Source organism: Varanus komodoensis, unplaced genomic scaffold, assembly GCF_004798865.1.
Source record: "Varanus komodoensis strain SLA01 unplaced genomic scaffold, ASM479886v1 scaffold8, whole genome shotgun sequence".
NCBI classification, from domain to species: domain Eukaryota; kingdom Metazoa; phylum Chordata; class Lepidosauria; order Squamata; family Varanidae; genus Varanus; species Varanus komodoensis.
In genome coordinates, this window is record NW_025336481.1 from 2,745,389 (window position 1) to 2,763,529 (window position 18,141).

The 18,141-nt window shown below is 50.4% G+C and overlaps 1 protein-coding gene across 1 annotated transcript; it reads right to left on the minus strand.

The window, feature by feature from the left end:
• Nucleotides 1–11,144: 11,144 nt before the first annotated feature.
• Nucleotides 11,145–13,656, minus strand: PDYN (prodynorphin). Its single transcript, XM_044455727.1, has 2 exons — nt 13,528–13,656; nt 11,145–11,846 (listed from the first exon to the last, which is right to left on the minus strand). The coding sequence occupies exons 1-2, from the start codon at nt 13,654–13,656 to the stop codon at nt 11,145–11,147; spliced, it is 831 nt and encodes a 276-aa protein (XP_044311662.1).
• Between the last annotated feature and the right edge of the window lie 4,485 nt (nt 13,657–18,141).

Sequence of the window (18,141 nt, forward strand, 5' to 3'; positions counted from 1 at the left end):
TTCGGGTTTAAAAGCTAAGGGTTTTTGTAGCATTTCCTCAAGCCATTTATGCATTTTAATCCAATACTTTTTTGCATTTTCACAGGTCCACCACATATGGTAAAAAGTACCCACTTTATGTTTACATTTCCAACATCCATTTGACATATTTGGAAACATCTTAGCTAATCGACTTGGCAACAAATACCATCTATAGAACATTTTATATACATTTTCTTTATACGAAGTTGCTAATTTACCTTAATATTTCTCTCCCATAGCTTTTGCCACTTTTCTAATTCAATATTATATCCAAAATTGTGTGCCCATGTTATCATAGTTTCCTTAACCTGTTTCCCTTCCATTTTCCTGTCAAGTAAGAAATCATATACTTTTTTAATCATTTTCTCATCTGTTTTTAGCATCACTTGATCAAACACTGTTAAATCTTTATAAAAACCCCCATATTTTACAATCTTTAGCATATCTTGATTGCATCTGCACCTTATACCACCAAAAGATATTAAGTCCCTGTTCTTGTATTTCTTGATCTAGTTTCAGGCCTCCATCCTTATCCAAAATATCATTGTATCTTATGACCCCTTCAAAGTTCAATACATTTGGATACACAAAAGCTTCCATAGGTGAAAGCCATCTTGGTAGCTTATTATACAATTTTGACTTTAACTTTTCCCACACTGACATTAATGATCTTCTAATAAAGTGACTTAAAAAAGTCCCATGAGACTTAACCTTCTCGTACCACAAATAAGCATGCCAACCCATTGGCGAATCATGACCCTCAAGATACAAGATTCAGGATGAGATCCTTTTTATGTTTAGACAGAAAAAGGCAAACAGATCCCAGCATTCCCCAGACAGCATAGCTGGGAGGTGATAGACTCCCAAGTCTAAACATACCTAGGACTGCACCCCACTTGACTCAGCTTGGCAGTTGAAACTCCAACCCCCAGGCCCCTTTACTGCTGAGCAAGTCCAGCCCTGAGAAGTCACAGAATTAGATCTGATCCTCGATGATCTATGAAGCAAACGCGCTCCTTAGAATCCCTCTTCTTCACACTGCTTAATAGCAGCTGCTTTCGACTTCCCCTGGGATTCAGGGCACTTAGTAGACATCGGTGCACACTAGTTTCTGACACTGGGAAAATGACGTGCGAAGTGCTGGAGGGCCTGGGGGTTGCTAAGTGGCTTGCTCCGGTTCTTGTGGGATGGCGGCCATTTCACGAGGAAGCCTGGCTGGGGCTTCTGCGCCAGGCCTTCTGCTAAGCGCGCGTTCTGCATGCAGTGAATCAGCAGCAGGGCTAAGAAAAGAAGCTGGAGACCAGCCTTCCCCCTGGTTGCACCCATGACTCATGCCTCAGCTTATTTTTTTTCAGCAGCTTGTTAGAAAATGCAGGTCTATTTAAAGAAATTTGAAAAGTCATCATCTGCCAAGGCCAGCTGGTTCATCTCCTGGCTCTGTAAAGAAACATAGAAACAGAGTGAGTCAGAAGGGGTCTCCTGGGCCATCTAGTCTGACCCCCGGCTCCAGCCAGTTCTGCTCATGACAGGCCTACCATGTGCACGTCCAGCCTGTCCTTGAACACCCGCACCGATGGGGCCTCAACCTCCTCCCATGGAAGCCCATTCCACACCCTCGGGGTCCTGACTGTCAGGAAGTGCTTCCTGGCATCCAAATGGAACCTGGTTTCCTTGAGCTTTGCTGTGTTGGAGCACGTCCTGCCTTCCTCTGCAGGGGAGAACAGGTCTCTCCCCACCTCCGTGTGGCACCCTCTCACATACCTGTGTGTTGCCAACAGATCTCCCCTGAGTCTCCTCTTCTCCAGGCTGAAGAGACCCAGTTCCCTCAGTCTCACCTCAAACGGCTTTCCCTGCAAACTGGCCACCAACCTTGCAGCCCTGCGCTGCACTGACTTGTGGCCCAGCTATATCCTTCCTGGAACAAGAACAAATCCAACCAAACCCAAGAACAAACCCAATGCGGGATATGGAAACCGTGCAGATGATCCAGTAATCCCTGGGTGAAGCATTTCCTTCCAAGTGCATCTCTTCAAGCAAAGATCAGAAGCTAAAATGTCTCTGTGAGCAGAAGGCCCCTGCTTTGCACAAATTCGATCCAGGCAGGGCAAGGACGAACTTTCTGAAGCCCTGAAGGGCTGTTGAAAAAATGATGGCACAAACTGGTATTCGGCACCTCCCTGGATTCTTCCTTCCTTCCTTTCATTAATTCATTGCTGTTTTAGTCCGCTGTTATTCCAGGGGGTCCAAAACAGCACCCATTTCGCCCCTCCACCCATCTGTTCCCTGTAACAGCCCTACAAAGTGGGGGCAGGTGAGATAATTCAACTGGCACCAAATCACCCATGAGCTTAAGGGCAAAATGGAAGTCTGAACCCGGGTCTCCTCTGCCGTCGCCCAACAGGCCGGCCTCAACACAACACTCTCTCTTCCCATCCAGACTTTAAGCTTCCCTGCAAGACCACATGCTCGCCTGGCACCGTCGTTACTGGTTTTTCGGCGCCAGGTAAAGACCTTTTTATTTAAACATCATTTTAATTGTTAAAATATATGATCTGGCCAGGGCAACTTCTTCTTCCTTCTCTTTTCTCCTCCTATATTCTTTATTTACTTATTTTATACTGTTAATTTTAATTTTATATTATGTTTGTATCTCAGTGTATTTTTTGTATTTTTGTATTTAGTGGTAATTTATTATGTTCTATTGTATTTCAATGTATTTTATTGTGTTGTAAGGCTTCAGCAAGGGGCGGCATAGAAATGTAATAATAATAATAATAATAATAATAATAATAATAATAATAATAATAATAATGCTCCTGCAGCAGGCACACAGTTTCCGCGGATCCTAAGCAAAAGATGAGGCAAGTCCAGGCGTGTTTTCATGGAGATTTTGTTGAGTAACACAAGCTGGAATGGATGGACACTGAAGCCCATGGGTTGGAACCAAAGATGCCCAGCCTAGAGGCTGGGCCAACTGGGCAGCTGATATACCTTTTGTTCCTTGCAGCCAAAGTGTGGATTGCTACAGTTGTGTGTGCTTTGCTGTTGCACGAATCCACTCTGAAGTTACACGGATGTATGTGTCCATTATAGGGATCTATTGTAGTTGTGTCAGGGTACAGGTTACTTAGTACCTAGCGCTGCTAACTGGCAAGATACTCCTTCACAGCATTCTCACCTTAAGTTAGTACGGATATTGCTCGCAAATGATCGACTGATTGGCAAGATCCTCTTTCAGTTAATGAGCAAGGTTATGCTAGGATTGATGGGCGGGGAAGTGGCCTGTGTGACATCCAATTAGCACTGCGTCTGCCTGGAATGCATGCTTGTTAGTAAGCCCGATAAACAAGCACAAGTTTGTTATTTTGCACGGTGCTTCCTCTCCGTCCTTTGTCCATCTTCCCTGCCAAGAGGTCTAAAATCTGCCCAGGCAAGAGGCAAACCAGTGGTCCATGCAAAGAGAGATACCTGCAATGAAAGGGGTAATGGCTTCTAGCTTCAGAGCTGATTGGCACTTTTATGGTGGAAGGAATGAGGGACACTGATGCATACACTGGGCTATGAGAATGAGAGGCCTCACGTGCATACCTGGGCTGGTTCACCTGGCACAGCAACACGCCGTGCGTAATCAGCCATGATGTTCTGTCATCTGAACCCAGAATGCTTTGGTAGGGTGGTTTCTCTTTCAGGAACAAGCCACCCTGACCACCCATGGCTTGGTTTAGAGGTTGAGCAAGGGGTTCTCGTGTCATCCAGATCTGGAACAGCAGGTTCATCATGGGTTATGGGATCAGCTAGCTAGCTACCTGGCAAAACCAGTGAAAACCCTGTTGCTCTTTGCAAGTTCACCACGTGACCCCTGGTGGCTGCGCCTCCAGTGATGAGCAAGCAGCGCTTTGGATGCACCATTCCTGATGCCCACCCTCTAGTCACTCGAAATTAAGTGACTGTGTTCAAAATTGTTAAAATTATTATTTTTGTCAGTGTTTCACAAGCGGGTATGTGTGTTCTTACTGCAATCTGATATGCGTGTTCTCGTCTAATCCATTTCCAGGTCTGTTTCAGCTGCGAAAGGAAGCAGAGAGGCGGAGTAGGTAACAAAGAGACTGACGAGATGAGAAGGCCGCGTGTTGTAAGCCTCGTTGTAAGGCCTCGTGTTGTAAGCCGCCCCGAGGCTTCGGCGAATGGGGCGGCATAAAAATGTTTTAATAAATAAATAAGGCCTGGGAACTGACTGAGAAGATCCCAGCACCGCCGTGTGCAAAATCCATCACGTGGGGAACGCCGGTCTGTTTTAGGGGTTCTTAGGACTGGCCCCAGGAGAGAAAGCCCTGCTCTTTTCTGGGAAGACCAGTGAGAGATGAACCCACTCCCCCGCCTCTTCTACACACAAGGCATGGAGAGCGCCAGAAATCAAGAGGGAATGTGCACGGCATGCTCCTTCTAGGAGATCCCTCTGTGAGCACCAGCTGCATTCTGGGGCCAACACCAAGTGTACCCCTCCATATCTGGAATGCTCTCCTCAAGGAGAGTCCCTTGGCACCTTCCTTAATTTCTTTTCAGCACCAGGCACAGACCTTCCTTTTTAAAAAAGATTTTAAAAATTAATTGTCACAGAACTTTGTTTTGTATGTTTTGCTGTATTTTACTGTTGTCTTTAATATGTTGTTGGTTTTATTATGTTTTTATTGTGTTTTTATCTCATGGTTGTGAGCCATCCAGAGGTGTTGTGGCACAATTGGGCAGCATGGAAATGTTTTAAATACATAAATATGTAGGAGGAGTGCTTTGTTCGCTGTGATTCGATAAGCAAAAACACACTCGTGCTTATTGGCATATTCCTTTTATTGATCATAGAGAAGAGGAACACGGGAAGAAATATACAGGGCTCTTGAGTACGCCAAAAGTTTTCTCTGTCCTTAGAAACAGAAGATCAAACTTCATTCCTAGAGAGTCCAACACAACAATTACACCTAAAAACATCACAAGGGACCAGAGGGGTTGGTGCTGAGCCAAACAGTGCATTGTTCTAATGGAGCCACAAGTGAGCATGCATTTTAATTTCTCCGTTATTCCCAAAGCAGACCTTTCTGGCAAACGTTCGTGCTTTTTTTCTCCCAGAGTTCAGCTGCCTTTCCGCATTTCTAGTAATGGAAGCGGTTGGCTTCAGATATGGGGCTTTAGAAGCACTGAATAGTTATGATAACCGACTTACAAATCAATAAGAACTTTGGGGATTTTTATGAATCTCCTTCGAGGCTGAGCTTCAGATGTGGAAATTGAAAAATCGCAGGCATTCAATGTGTGAATAGGGCAGAGTTTGGATTCATGTGAAATTCTATTTAAGGGGAAGTGTCATGTGCCATCTCTTTCATGTGAGCGGAATTCAGGTTCCCCAGTGAGAGTCGGGAAAGTCAGGAAAAGGAAAGACAAGACTTCGCCAGCTGGCTTTCTAAATTAATATTAGACAAATTCACTGGGGGGAGCAGCCAGAGCCACAGAATGAAATTACTGTGGTCAGAGAGTGTCGACCTGTGAATGCCACATCCTGACGATGACCAAAAGGGGGGCGCAGAGATTCGGAAAGCAGTGGGTCGTTGGCCCGCACCCAGGTGAACGGAAGATTGCCAGGAGAACCCAAAGACCAGAACCTTTGCAACAGCTGCGAGTGAAGGGTTTGGGTCACCCGCATGGACTTGCCAGCGAAGGGTGAGCATCAGTGAAGGGTGTGTAAAGATGACCATCCACTGCTTGGACGATGGGTGTTGGCATCTCAGAGGACGTGGGCAATGGACAGTGACCTGGATAACAGGAGCGTTAGAGGGACTGATGCACAGCTGGGGTGGTGCTGGTTCTCAGAAAGCAGCTTTCTGCATGTAGGACCGATCTGGCTGGCCAACATCAAACAGGGGCAGGCTGGTCGTGTCCTCCAGCGTTATCGGTGCAATCGGAGTCCCCATACAGTCAGGAATTAAGAGGGATCCCTCCCCAGAGCTCCCAGCCTGGCCCTAAGGTGACCCAGCCTCCCAGGTAAGCGTGGAAGCCACCTGCGTTCAAATGTGCCAATCAGCATTCGCAGGGCGAATTGCAACCCAATACGCAGCTGCCCTTGCTACCTGGTCATCAGGTGCATTGCACTGGGCTCTGCCGTGCACTTGGGGTCACTGTGATCAAACTTTATTCTGGAGAATAAAAACGCAGGTTTTTTCTTTGTTTAATTGGGCAAAGTGTACCGGGGTGGACCTGTTGTGTCCTTCAATAGTACCGTCAATAACTGAGAGAAGACGTTTGAATTCAGCCTCAATTTTGCTGGAAATCACACGTTGGCCTAGAATCCTGGTTGTTTCATCTCATGTTACCCAGAGCTCTCACAGTGAGAAAGGGGCAATGGTTAAACACACGAGAATCTGGGGAGAAGTATAATATTAGGGCTGGAGACAGTCCAAACTTCTCTGAAAGACTTTTGCATGGCAGGAGCTACCACTGTATCCATGGAACAAGGTTAACCATGATCAGCCACCTCAGATGTGTGAGCTCCATCTTTCTTCCTGAAATTCTTTCAGTGCAAGAAAACAAAGGACAAACTCTTGAGTCTTTTTCATACATTATGCCATGGCAATCCCCAATTTGCCTCTGCTGGTTCACCTGGCAGAGAGCTACTCGGTTCAAGGTGCATAGAACACACAACTGTGTACCTACTTATAGTACACATTGCTTATTTTCAGGTGCACACTTCAAGCACCTTGAAGGTACACCAAGGAAAGAAGTATGTGTGGAAAAACTGCAGGAGTGAATATAAGATTTCAAGACACTGAGGGGTGGCATTTTAGTGATATTAATTCTATGCACCTAACAAAAAGGGTAGAGAGATTGTTTTTATTTTGCATGCACCTGGCTAGTGATGCAAATCTACAAGCTTCTGGGTCACACAAGACTCTTTATCAGACTCTGTGCAATGACAGCTTATCGGCACCCTATCAGGCAGCAAAGCACCTGTGCGTACCTTTCACCACCTGTGAGAGGAGATCACCTAATTAGAAAGCCCTGTGCTTTTGAACTATGCCCCGGCCTCACACACTAAGGGTTAGGGTAGGCAACAAATTTGAGCAGGCTGGCAACTATTCTGGTGGGCTATCAAAGCCCAGATGGCCGCTGGGACAACAGACTGCAGGCTGCCGTAAGCTTGCTTCTGCAATGGAGAGCAACGGCTGTTTCACCGCTCAGCTGACGAGCCTTTGTTCTCGCCCTTGCCAAGGGTCAGGCCTGCAATTTACCTGGAATAAAAGCAAGTGGCGCATGAGGCTCTCCAAGCAAACAGCCCATAATAGCGGGTGACTGAAAGTGGGATGCTGAGGCACCCGATGGATGGTTCTGGAATAACAATGCAGAGGAGGTCTCAGCTGGGAAAGGGGGCCTGGACAGGCGATGGGAGGGGACCGTCCTTTCTTTTGTTAAATGCTGCTTTCTGTGAAAGACGCTCTTCAGCAGCTGAGGGTTGGGACCTGGCACGAGAGTTGCTACCTTTGTTAAATAGCACATTTATCATGGAAATGAGAGAGCAAGGTGAACAACTGAACTGAACAACTGTGGAAGGAAGAACCCCGCGGGTCCATGGCAGGCCCTGATCCAGCGAGAGAGAGAGAGAGAGACCCTCACACGAAGGACACACAATTCCACAGAGCCAGTCTGCGATGCAGCCCTCATGCAGGCCCCCCGAAAGGCTGGGTGGCTGTTTGTAGGTGGCTGGCGAAGAAGGGTGTGCTGCCTTTGCTGACTCCATACTGTCCCCTTTTCTGCAGTTTGCCATGCGTGTTTCTTCCAAAAATCGGGGAGTTTCATCCAAAACGTCTACTTCTCCTAATCCTCACATGCACACCTGCGCTCATGCAGACGAGCATAGATTCTCCCTCGCCCCCCAAAAAGTGAAAAACAGGTCCACACGGCTGTGGAAATTGTGCTACTCAGGAGAATTCCGTCTGCTGAGCAATCTGCAGGTCAGGTTTGTAACAAACCAGATGCATCGGAGGCCTTTGTGGATTTATCCCTCAAGGAGATACACGGGGCCAAGAGAGTCACTGCTTACCTGCTAGGAGGAAGGCGGACACTCTTCACCAGTGCTGTGAAAGCTGTTTCATGATATCCACTCTGGTTTCATGGTTATCGGCCCCACGCATGTTACATTATCATCTGCTTGGGACTTTTGCAATTTCACTGTTCAGTTTAAGGTCGGTTGTTTGGTTTTGATTGCATTTCAATTGCCTCCTGAGTCCTTTGTGCTGAAGATCAGCCTATTCCTTTCCCTTCCTAGAAAGATGAAGTAGGTGCCTCCGCACTTAGGTTTCTGTAAGCAGACTAAAACCCTTTTTATTCCAGCAGCCATTTGCAAAAGCCTCTGAGTTTGTGCCAGGTTCATTTAACTGTTTGTAGCTTTGTAGTGTTTTCAACCTAGGCAGTGGTATGATTTCAATGTTTAATGGAATAATTATATATTTTTTAATTTTTGTATGCTTTGGGATGTTTTAACAGTGTGAATTTTAATGTTGTGAGTCACCTAGAGTCCCAGGAGTTGTGAATTAGTGGGATATAAATAAATTGTTGTTGTTTTGCAGACAAGCGAGTGAATAAATCAAGCTACCCTGTTCTCTCTGTGTGAAAAGAAAAAAAAATTCAGCAAGATGCAGGAAGGAAGAAATTGCTGCTGAACTGGCACAGACCAGCAGCACATGGATCAGTCAGGTCAGCCTTCCCCATCCTGTTAGCCCTGATATAGGTTAGACTACAACACCCAGTATCCCAGGCAGCACAGCCAATGGAGTTACAGCCCAACACGTCTTGAGGGCCACTGGACTCAGGAAGCTGGCCCTGTTGTGAATAATGCTGGCCAGCGTACCTTGTGGGAGAAAGGAGACGAAAAGATCCTTTCACCAGTTATATATACAAAAGGGTCCTACCAATGCTGTTTTCTGCTGCCATTTCTTTGGGAAATGGGCTGGCTGACCACAGATTGTGCAGGAACGGCACCAGAAGCTGACTCTGGAGCAGCGTCTGGTGACTCCTTTAGACTGCCATCTTCTGCAGGCTTTCCTGGGAATCAGCCCTGCTAAATGCAGGGGAACTCATTTCTGAATAAGCCTGCATAGGATTCTGAGCTGGATTCATTTTCCTTCCTTCCTGGCAGCGTTCCTGGATGGCTGGAAGAACAGTCCACGGGCTTTCTCCCTCCCAGCCAAATGCGACCCTGGCTTTTCTGCATGCCTCCCCTTCTGCCCGCTTTGGAGCAACATCTACTCCGGGGTTACTCCCAGCTTAACCACGTGGCCTCTGCTGCCACAGGCAGGGTCTCTGCATGGCCTTCCAAGCCCAGGGGCCGAAGCCCAGAGGTACACCCTGGCCCTCATTGAGCACCCCCGGCCTCTCGGGACAAGCACTGATGAGCTCAGTCCTAGGAAGAGACACGGCTCTGAATCGGTCCAAGCGCCTATTCCTTCAGAGGCAAAAAGCGGGAGCAGTTCTACCCTGTCTTGGGAACTCATCTTGCTATTGCCTTTAGGAAACGGGGATTGTGGAGCGGGCTGGAGCGATAGCATTCGAAAAATCTGTTAGCGCAGAAACAGCCGGATGAGGCAAGGACACGGCACACAGCCATCTCTTGCGGGTCCTTCAGTGCTAGCACGTTTCATTTCGTCCTAAGCTTTGTGGACCAGACTTCACTACAGTGGATGCAAGAAGGATTTCCCTAAATGGGAGGCTGCACACACACGAAGATGTGAACATGGAAATGCAGAAAGTACAGAACATCTTAACACTCCTCTGGCCACAGGGTTACCTTAACATTTCCATGTTTGTGAATCTGTACCATAACTGTTCAGAAATAGACGGTTGACACAAACCTCCTAGGATTGGTGAGCTAATTGATATCAAATATCTTCAATACTGGATTGTGAAATTTTAGTACATTTCAGACTGGCTGGGGCATGGTGGGTTTTTTTCTTTTTCTTGTCCAAAATTTTTCTTACCCAAACATGCTTTGGGTTGTACCCTTCAGGTTTAATGCAAATTATCAGAATATTGATTGTGTTCTGGTCCCCTTCCACACACGATCTATTGTTCTGTCCTCATATATGCATGCATACAAGTGTATGTGCGTGCGCATGCAAATCCTGGCTAATACTTCATTAGAAAAATAAATGAAGATCACGTCGTGCCACTAAAGGAGTTTTTACAAGACTTGAAGATTAAACAGAAATCATTTTTAGGTGCTGTACACAGACCTGGGTGGACTTTTTCTCCCATGGTCATCTCTGGTCAAACAGGTCCCACAGGTTTCTGAAGCAGGACAGAAACCTGTAAAGCCTGTGAACAGAGGGTACTTTCAAAATACATCTTCGCACATACAATTTAAATGCAGAGTGTATGAACAAGCCCAGAAACTTAAACGCAAACACCCCAACACAGGGTGCAAATGCACCTTTCTCTCTGCTCTCCAAAACCCCACTGAATTATTTTATTCAGGGGAGCCGTGAACTGTGACTGTTCTGGACATTTCTTCAGTGAGATTTGATTGCTGTTTTACTGTTTTTGGGGTATTATCCTGCGCAAGATCAGAGAGGAAAAAGTCTTCCAGCTCCCAGCATGGCTGGTAGGCCTTTCCCCCCATCTAAATATGCACAGAATCGCGCCGCAAGAGAGTTTCTTAGCTGCTCTCCTGCACTGCATGTACTAGACAGAAGGATGCTCCATTGCACTCGATGGGACCAACTTCCAAGTAAACATGCTTGCGTGGCGCTAGTGTGCCTCATCAGTGTGGCTCCGTTTCTATTTCACGTATTTATTTTAGGGACCGGTCTGAGGGGCTGGCTGTTGGGATTCCTTTCACGGGGACGAGAAATACCGACTATGGCGAGAGGAGGAGACCGGGGCTGGGCGAGAGGCTTGGAGGCATGCGACGGCTTCGTCTGCGCGACAGGGGAAGGGGCACGAGTTCTGCCCACCCGCTTCCCACTCGCCGCATCGGCGGGCGGCCCCTGCGCTGTTCGGCTGGGCACGCGGGTCGGCGGGTCGGCGGGGAGGAAACACACGGTCCCAGCGTGGAGGCGCCGCGGCCGGAGACCACCGAGCGGCTTCTATAGGTCGGAAACCTCCCCCGAGGCGGCGCTGGGCTCTTCCGCCGACCTCGTGTTCACCTTGAACTGGCGCCGCAGGAAGCCGCCGTACCGCTTCTGGTTGTCCCACTTCAGCTTGGGGCGGATCCTGCGCATGAAGCCCCCGTAGCGCTTGTGCAGGTCCTCCGGCTCTTGCCCGCCTTCCTCGGCCGCGCCCGCTCCCACGCCTCGCTTGGGGTACTTGCGCAGGAAGCCCCCGTAGCGCTTCAGCTCCTCCTTGAGCGCGGCTGGCTCCCACTCTTCCCCGCGGGAGCCCGGGCCCCGGGCCTCCGCCAGCCCCGGAAAAGGCTCCTCGGCGCCCGCCTCGGGGGCTGATCTCTCCCCCACCTTCCGGAAGAGCCCGCCGTACCTCTTGCCGGCGCCCCCCTTGGCCAGAGCGTTCTCGTGGAAGAGAGAAAAGATCTTGTTTTTATCCAGCTTCTTCATGAACCCGCCGTACCTTTTGACCGGGCTGGTGAGCAGCTCCCAGGGGTCTGGACTCTCCTCCTGGGCAGCTTTTGCCTCTGCCTCTGCCGCTGCCTCCTCCTCCTCCTCCTCCTCCTCCCCCTGGGGCAGCCTCTTGGACTCGCCCTCCATCAGGACGGGGGCGAAGGAGAGGGCCTGGATGCACTTTTCCCACTCGGCACCAGATGGCAGGTTGCCCAGGCACTCCAAGGAGCAGATCTGCAAGACACCAACGGGAGGGTCTCCTTCACTGGCCGGCTTTTCCCCACCGCCCCAGGGGAGCGCCCCGCTTGCCCTGAAGCTGAGATGCAAAGCTCCGCTCGTTCTGGTACTGACAAGAATCTAGCAAGTTTGAGATCGTCCCCCATAGTTTGGGGCGGGGAAAGAACGTGAGATTCGAACAAGGAGAACCAAAAAGGCCCTGTTTTCTCCCCCAGGTGCAGCACTGGAGATGCACCCCTGTAAATGGGGATTCGTGTGTGCTCGCGCCGCATCAAAGCCTCCTGCTTCCAGGCAAGCTCTGCCACTTCAACAGCATGGCAGGCAGGCCCCCACCCCATGGGAATAAGCTGCAGCAGTGGGTTTGGCTAGAGCAGAGGGGTTAAAAACCTGCTCTGGTTCAGTTTTTGATGAGAAGCTGCCCGAATTTGCAAGGAAAGAGCTTGATTTTTTTGATCTGCAAAACTAGCAGGTTTTCCTTTATTATAGTAGCCTTTCAAGAATGGGAGAGAAGAGCACGCAGGACTCCGAGGGTGGTGGGAAGAGACAGGGCTGCATGGCCAGCTAAGGAGAAGCATGGAGCTTTTGGATTCAAGGGCAAGTGCGTCGTTTGGGTGATGGGCACAGTGCAGGAAAACGGCCTGGTGGGGCCCAGGGCAAGAACCACGTGGTGCCCCCCCCCCAACTCACTGCCCAGACGTTGGGCAAAAGAAACTCAGAGTCTTTATGGTTTGGAAGCCACCCCGAGGCTTATGCGAATGGGGCGGCATATAAGTTCTCCAAATAAAAAAATAAACCTGGCTGACCATCTTGTATCATCCCTGGAATCATTCAAGGCTAAGTTTTTAAGAATGCTGCCTTTGCATTTTTGCTCAGGGAACCAAGATTTAGGGTGGATCCTAGGAAGTACTTCCTGACAGTTAGTACCCCCAGGGCATGGAATGGGAGGTGGTTGAGGCCCCATTGGTGAGAGTGTTCAAGGACAGGCTGGACATGCACATGGTGGGCATGTCGTGAGTGGAGCTGGCTGGAGCCAGGGGTCAGACTAGATGGCTTGGGAGACCCCTTCTGACTTGCTCTGTTTCTGTGTTCTATGCTTTTATTTTTAAAAAAAGCTTTTGTATGTGGGCAGATTGGATCTATGTTGTCACTGAACTAGCGGCACGTGCTACAATGATGAAATCATTGTCACATGCAATGATTTCCACAGCTCCCACTTGGATTCTGAAATTGCTGGGATTAAAGTCAGTTGCTTTTCCATCCAACAAACACTTCTGGTTCTCCAAGAGAATCTGGGAGCAAGGATGAGCCAAAACGGAAAGAGGGAATTCCTGCGAGGCGGCCGCTTTGGTTTCGCAATGGTCGCTCGCCTTTCCATAATTTGATACAGTGTCAGAAGGGAGATCATCAAAGATTCTGCCCCTTCAGAAGGACAAGTGACCAACAGGAAGCGTTATGTGTAAACGAAAGACGGGCTTGTCACAAATGGATCAGGCAGAACGTTTATGTTCTAAAGTATGTTTGTCTCGTTCTCACACTTGTGTCACTTTGGGTTCTGAAGGGCATCAGCTGCACTATCGGGCAGCTTAGTGGGGTTCAACCTGCTGGTCTTCCCTGCAGGATCCCATTCACTCGGGCAGGCTAGGAAAGTCAGGAGCCCCTGACCAGGGAGGCCACTTACTAACGGGCTGATGGGCTTCTCCATCTCCTGGCCACGAAGAGTACACACCGAGCACTCGCTGCTGCAGTCTGCAGAAGCCGAGGGGGCCAAGCCAAGGCAAAGGGCCAGTCCCCAGAACTGCCACTCCATTGTTCCCAGCAAGCACCTGAAAGACGGGAAGACAGGTAAGCATGAGACAGGTGGGCTGTCGCATCATGGGTGGTCACCTCTTTGATCTGCTCCACCCTTTCCTGCCCGGGACAGATAATCCAGCTCAGTTTATGGACCAGAGAGTAATAGTATTGGGGTAATTTGGGGGTAGGGGGAGAGCCTGGAATTTTAAAGCACGTGAACTAGGGAGAGACCTCCAAGCATCAGGATCTGAGCATCCTTCTGCCACAGCTGCAAGGGTTGGCAGGCCCTGGGGGGAGTCTCCCCACTGGACACCTTGCTGTGGGGTCCCCAGAGAGAGGCAGCGCTCCAGAAAGCCACAAGGGTGCCCTCGTGCTCCAGGTTTGACACAGACTGCTTCCCTCTGGAGCGGCTGACACTGCTTGTGTCTTGCTTGGGGGCATGCACAGGGCTGGCAGGGAGAGAGACACTGGCTGCCCCCCCCCCCCCCCCCCCCCCCTGGGGGGGGGGGGGGGGGGGGGGGGGGGGTGGGGTGGGGGGGGGCCCCGGGGGGGGGGGGGGGGGGGCCCCCGGCCCCCCCCCCCCCCCCCGCAGCAGTTGTGGGATGGAAGAGTGGCTGGCTGGGGTGACTGCTATGCCTGACTCCGAGATGGAGGCTGTGGACCACGTCCCTCTCAGGGGCAGGAAATGTGGAATACTCGGCCCTTCCAAATCGGCTACCTGCTTTCTGGGAGGGACAGCCAGAGGCAGGGTTAGAGGAGGGGGCCCTGGGGCTGGAGCCCCAGATCTTCCATTGGCAGCCCCAGATCTCTGCGGGGGCAGCTACCCCACCACCCAGCCATCCAGAGATGGCGCTGATGAGAGCTCACCTTGGGTCTTCCGTGAAGTGCCCCGTTGCCGTCACCTGCCTTGCACAATCCTGCTTCTTCCCTCTGACTCAATTAGCACACTAATTAGAAGTGCAGCCTAGACTTAAGCCAGAGGGGAAGCAGTCACCTTTCCTTCCATGGTCTACTCATTATTTTTATTAAGTCCAGGGCCACAGTTCCCTAACAGCACCACTGTGGGAGCATGCCCGGCCCTTCGAAAAGATGCTCGGGATTTTGCTGCTGGGTCGCCTGAGCCCTGGACCGCTGCAGGCAGCAAGATCCTGACAAGAAGAAGAGCGGGCACAGGGGCTGCTCACACCCCAGGAGGAGGTCCAGAGGCCTTCCTTGCCTGCTGCTGCTCCGAGCTGGCCCAGGTCACTCCCCAGGGGAAACAGAATGGGTGCTGCTCTCTGGAGGGCAACTCTGCTCTTGCGTGGCCAGTGGTGGTGGAACGACCCTCTCTCGCGCATAAAGGCCACAGTGCCTTGTGGCACCTGAAAGACTCCTCGGTTTGCAGCGGCACAGTATGTTGTCTGCTGGAGGAGAGCTGTTTGAATACGCCGGACCGACTGAAAGATGAACAAGTGGGCCTCGGATCCAACCAAGCTAGAACTTTTCCTGCAAGCAGAAATGTCCAAAGTGAGGTTGTCCTACTTTGGGCCCATCATGAGAAGGTCAGACTCCCTGGAGAAGAGCACCATGCTCAGGAACACAGAAGGCAGAAGGGACGGCCAACAGGCGAGGGACAGAAGGCGCTGCACCCCCGACCATACAAGAGATTAACATGGCTCTTGTGGGCAGGGCAATTTGGAGAGCTTTCAGCCATAAGTCAGAGATGACTTGATGGCTTGTGGTGACAACAGCAACTTCTCATGGACAAGGAGAGCACTGTAGAGAAAGGAAACTTTTCATGTAACTGGAGAAAAATGGCTGCTCCTGAAACCCTGGTGGTCTCCCCATGTTCATGTCCTGCTGCCCCCACCTTGAACGTTTCTGCATTACATTCCCACCTCCACCCCCGGGAATCAAGTACCTGCTCTCCTCTGTTTGCAATCTCTTTCTACAAGTAAGTGTGTCATTAGGAGACAGGATCGTTTAAAGACACACACAGAGAGAAAGGCTTTTGTGCCTGAGGCGACTGCGTTGGATAACCGATTTAGGATGTCATGAAACAGCAGCAAATCATTTATCCTTTGACTCTTTGCATTTCTGCTACCAGGAAAGGGGAGAGATGGTGCTAGTAGGATTTTCTGCTTCAGGGCCAACACCTCTGGACTGTCGCGTGTGGATTCTACCATACTCCCTGAGTAGAGTCATGGGGCCAAGTGCCCATTGGCTCAAGGCGGCACAGTGCCTTGGACACGGCTAAGGAGACCAGGTTGGCACAGGAAATCACGTGGGGTAGGGAAACAATTGCACTGTGGCTGGGCGTGAAAGCGGGATGGTGAAGAACAGCGACAGGAAGGAAATCGAACTGGCAGGAGCAGAGCAGGACTATCAAGGACAGGACATTGTGGATGGCTCTCACTCATTGAGTCACCATGACATAGATAGAAAGACAGAAAGATAATAGAAAGATAGAAACATAGTGATTCAGAAGAGGTCTCCTGGGTCATCTAGTCTGACCCCCGGATCCAGGTGGCTCCACTCATGTAATCCCCAACATGTGGTTGTCCAATCTTTCCTTGAACACCCTCACTGATGGGGCCTCCATCAGCTCCCTTAGAAGCCCATTCTATATCCTAGCGGTTCTGATCACCCAGAAGTATTTCCTGACACCCAACCTGAAACCCAGTTCCTTGATCTTTGCCCCAGGGAAGAACAGGTCATGACCCTTTATCATGTGATACCCTTCACATGCACACACGAGATCCCCCCAGGGTCTCCTCTCCTCCAGACTGGAAGACGCAGCTCCCTCAGTCTCGTCTCCATCTCCTCAGTCTGCCTACCACCCCTGTAATCTTGCACTGAACTGGCTCCAACTTAGCTATGTCTCTCTTATAATGTGGAACTGAGAACTGGACAAGGTACTCCAGTTGTGGGTGTTCCAGAGTCCTATAGAGCAGCACCTGTGTTGATCTGGAAGCCTTGTCTTTGGCTGTACATCCAAGGCTGGCGTTTGCCCTCTTGACCACCGCGTCACACTGCTGGCTCATGTCCAGCCTGCAGTCAACCAGCACCCCGAGGTCCCTTTCACAGGTGCTGCTCTCCATCTCCATCTCCACTTGATTCCCAAGTGCAAGACTTTACACTTATCCACATTGAACCCCTGCCCACTTCCAGATTCTTTTGGATCTAGAGCACCTGTTTCCCAGTGGTGGCCACCACCCCCACCTTGGTATCGTGTGCGAATGGGTGGGCGGACTGATTGCTCCCTCCTCCAGGTTGTTGCTACGGGGTTGAACAGAATCGGTCCCAGAACCAAGCCCTGGGGCACTCCGCTCATCCCGAACTGCCACCCCGATGATTCCCTGCTGATGGACACCCTCTGCTTGCAGCCTGTCAGCCGTGCCCTAATCCATCGTCCACCTATCCCAAAGCTCATCGGTTTCTCAGCCATCCGTTTCTCAGGTCAGAGATGACTTGACAGCGCTTCACAACAGCAAAAATGGAGCTATCTGCTGGCACAGGGAGATCTGTGGATGCAGAGATGAGTCCAGGGTTGCCTCACACTTCCTCTGCTTGTTCCAGAATAAGACATTCTGAGTTCCGCGGGATTTGCTGCTAGGTCAGTGTAGAACTAGAGTTTTACTCATGCAGAGTTGCGCTCAGAATAGCAGCCTGGCTTATTTCCCCTGAAGAGGGTTGGATGTGGAGGGACACCTGGGGTTTCAAGATTCCCAACATTTAGAAGATTAGAACTGTAAAATGAGGGAGGGGGGAGGGGGAGTTCTAAAATCCCAGAAACTACCAAAATACAGTATTTTACCTATTCACGTATGGGAATTTTACATATTTCCCAAAGTATTTCTCTAGGGAACAGGAGCAGCAGCGTGTGTCCTCCAGTCCTGAAAGCGTAAGAGCAGCTGTACTGCATCAGACCCAGGTCCAGCTAGTGCCACACTCTGTACACAGTGGCAGCCCAGCTGCCCACAGGATCCCTCCAGCAGGATGGGGGCAAGACCCCCTCCTGCCCAAGCCCTCAGCAACTGGGGTGTGCAGGCAAGTCACCTCTGGAGAAGGAGGGAGCACCTGGCCAGCAAGGCTAGTAGCCACAGATAGCCTCCTCCCTCATGAATCTGTCCAATCCCTTTAAAAATCCAGATTCCCGTGGCAGCGAATTCCACCGTTTAACGATGCCTTGTGTGAAGAAGACCTTCCTTTGCTCTGTCCCAAACCTCTCGCCCATCAGCTTCATGCAATGACCCAAGCTCAAGTGTTATGGGAGAGGGAGAAAAATGCCCCCTCCTCACGGTCCCCACACCACACATTGTTTCGCACACCTCTGCCCTGTCTCCCCTTCCTCGCCCTTTCTCTGAGCCGAGCCGTCTCTGTGGTCGCGGCCTCTTCTAGTGCGGGAGCTGCTCCAGTGCCCAGATCGAGTCTCCACCTGGTGCTGGAGGGCTTGCAGGTGTTGGGAAAGCAGGGAGCAGGTGAGTGAATGCCCATGTGCTGGAGGGGCTTTCTGCCTGGC

Excerpts from the sequence above, each read along its gene's own strand:
- PDYN (XM_044455727.1), bottom strand. The coding sequence starts at position 13,656 with ATGGAGTGGCAGTTCTGGGGACTGGCCCTTTGCCTTGGCTTGGCCCCC. Across the intron at positions 11,847-13,527 it reads AGAAGCCCATCAGCCCGTTA|ATCTGCTCCTTGGAGTGCCT; the intron begins GTAAGTGGCCTC and ends GGTGTCTTGCAG.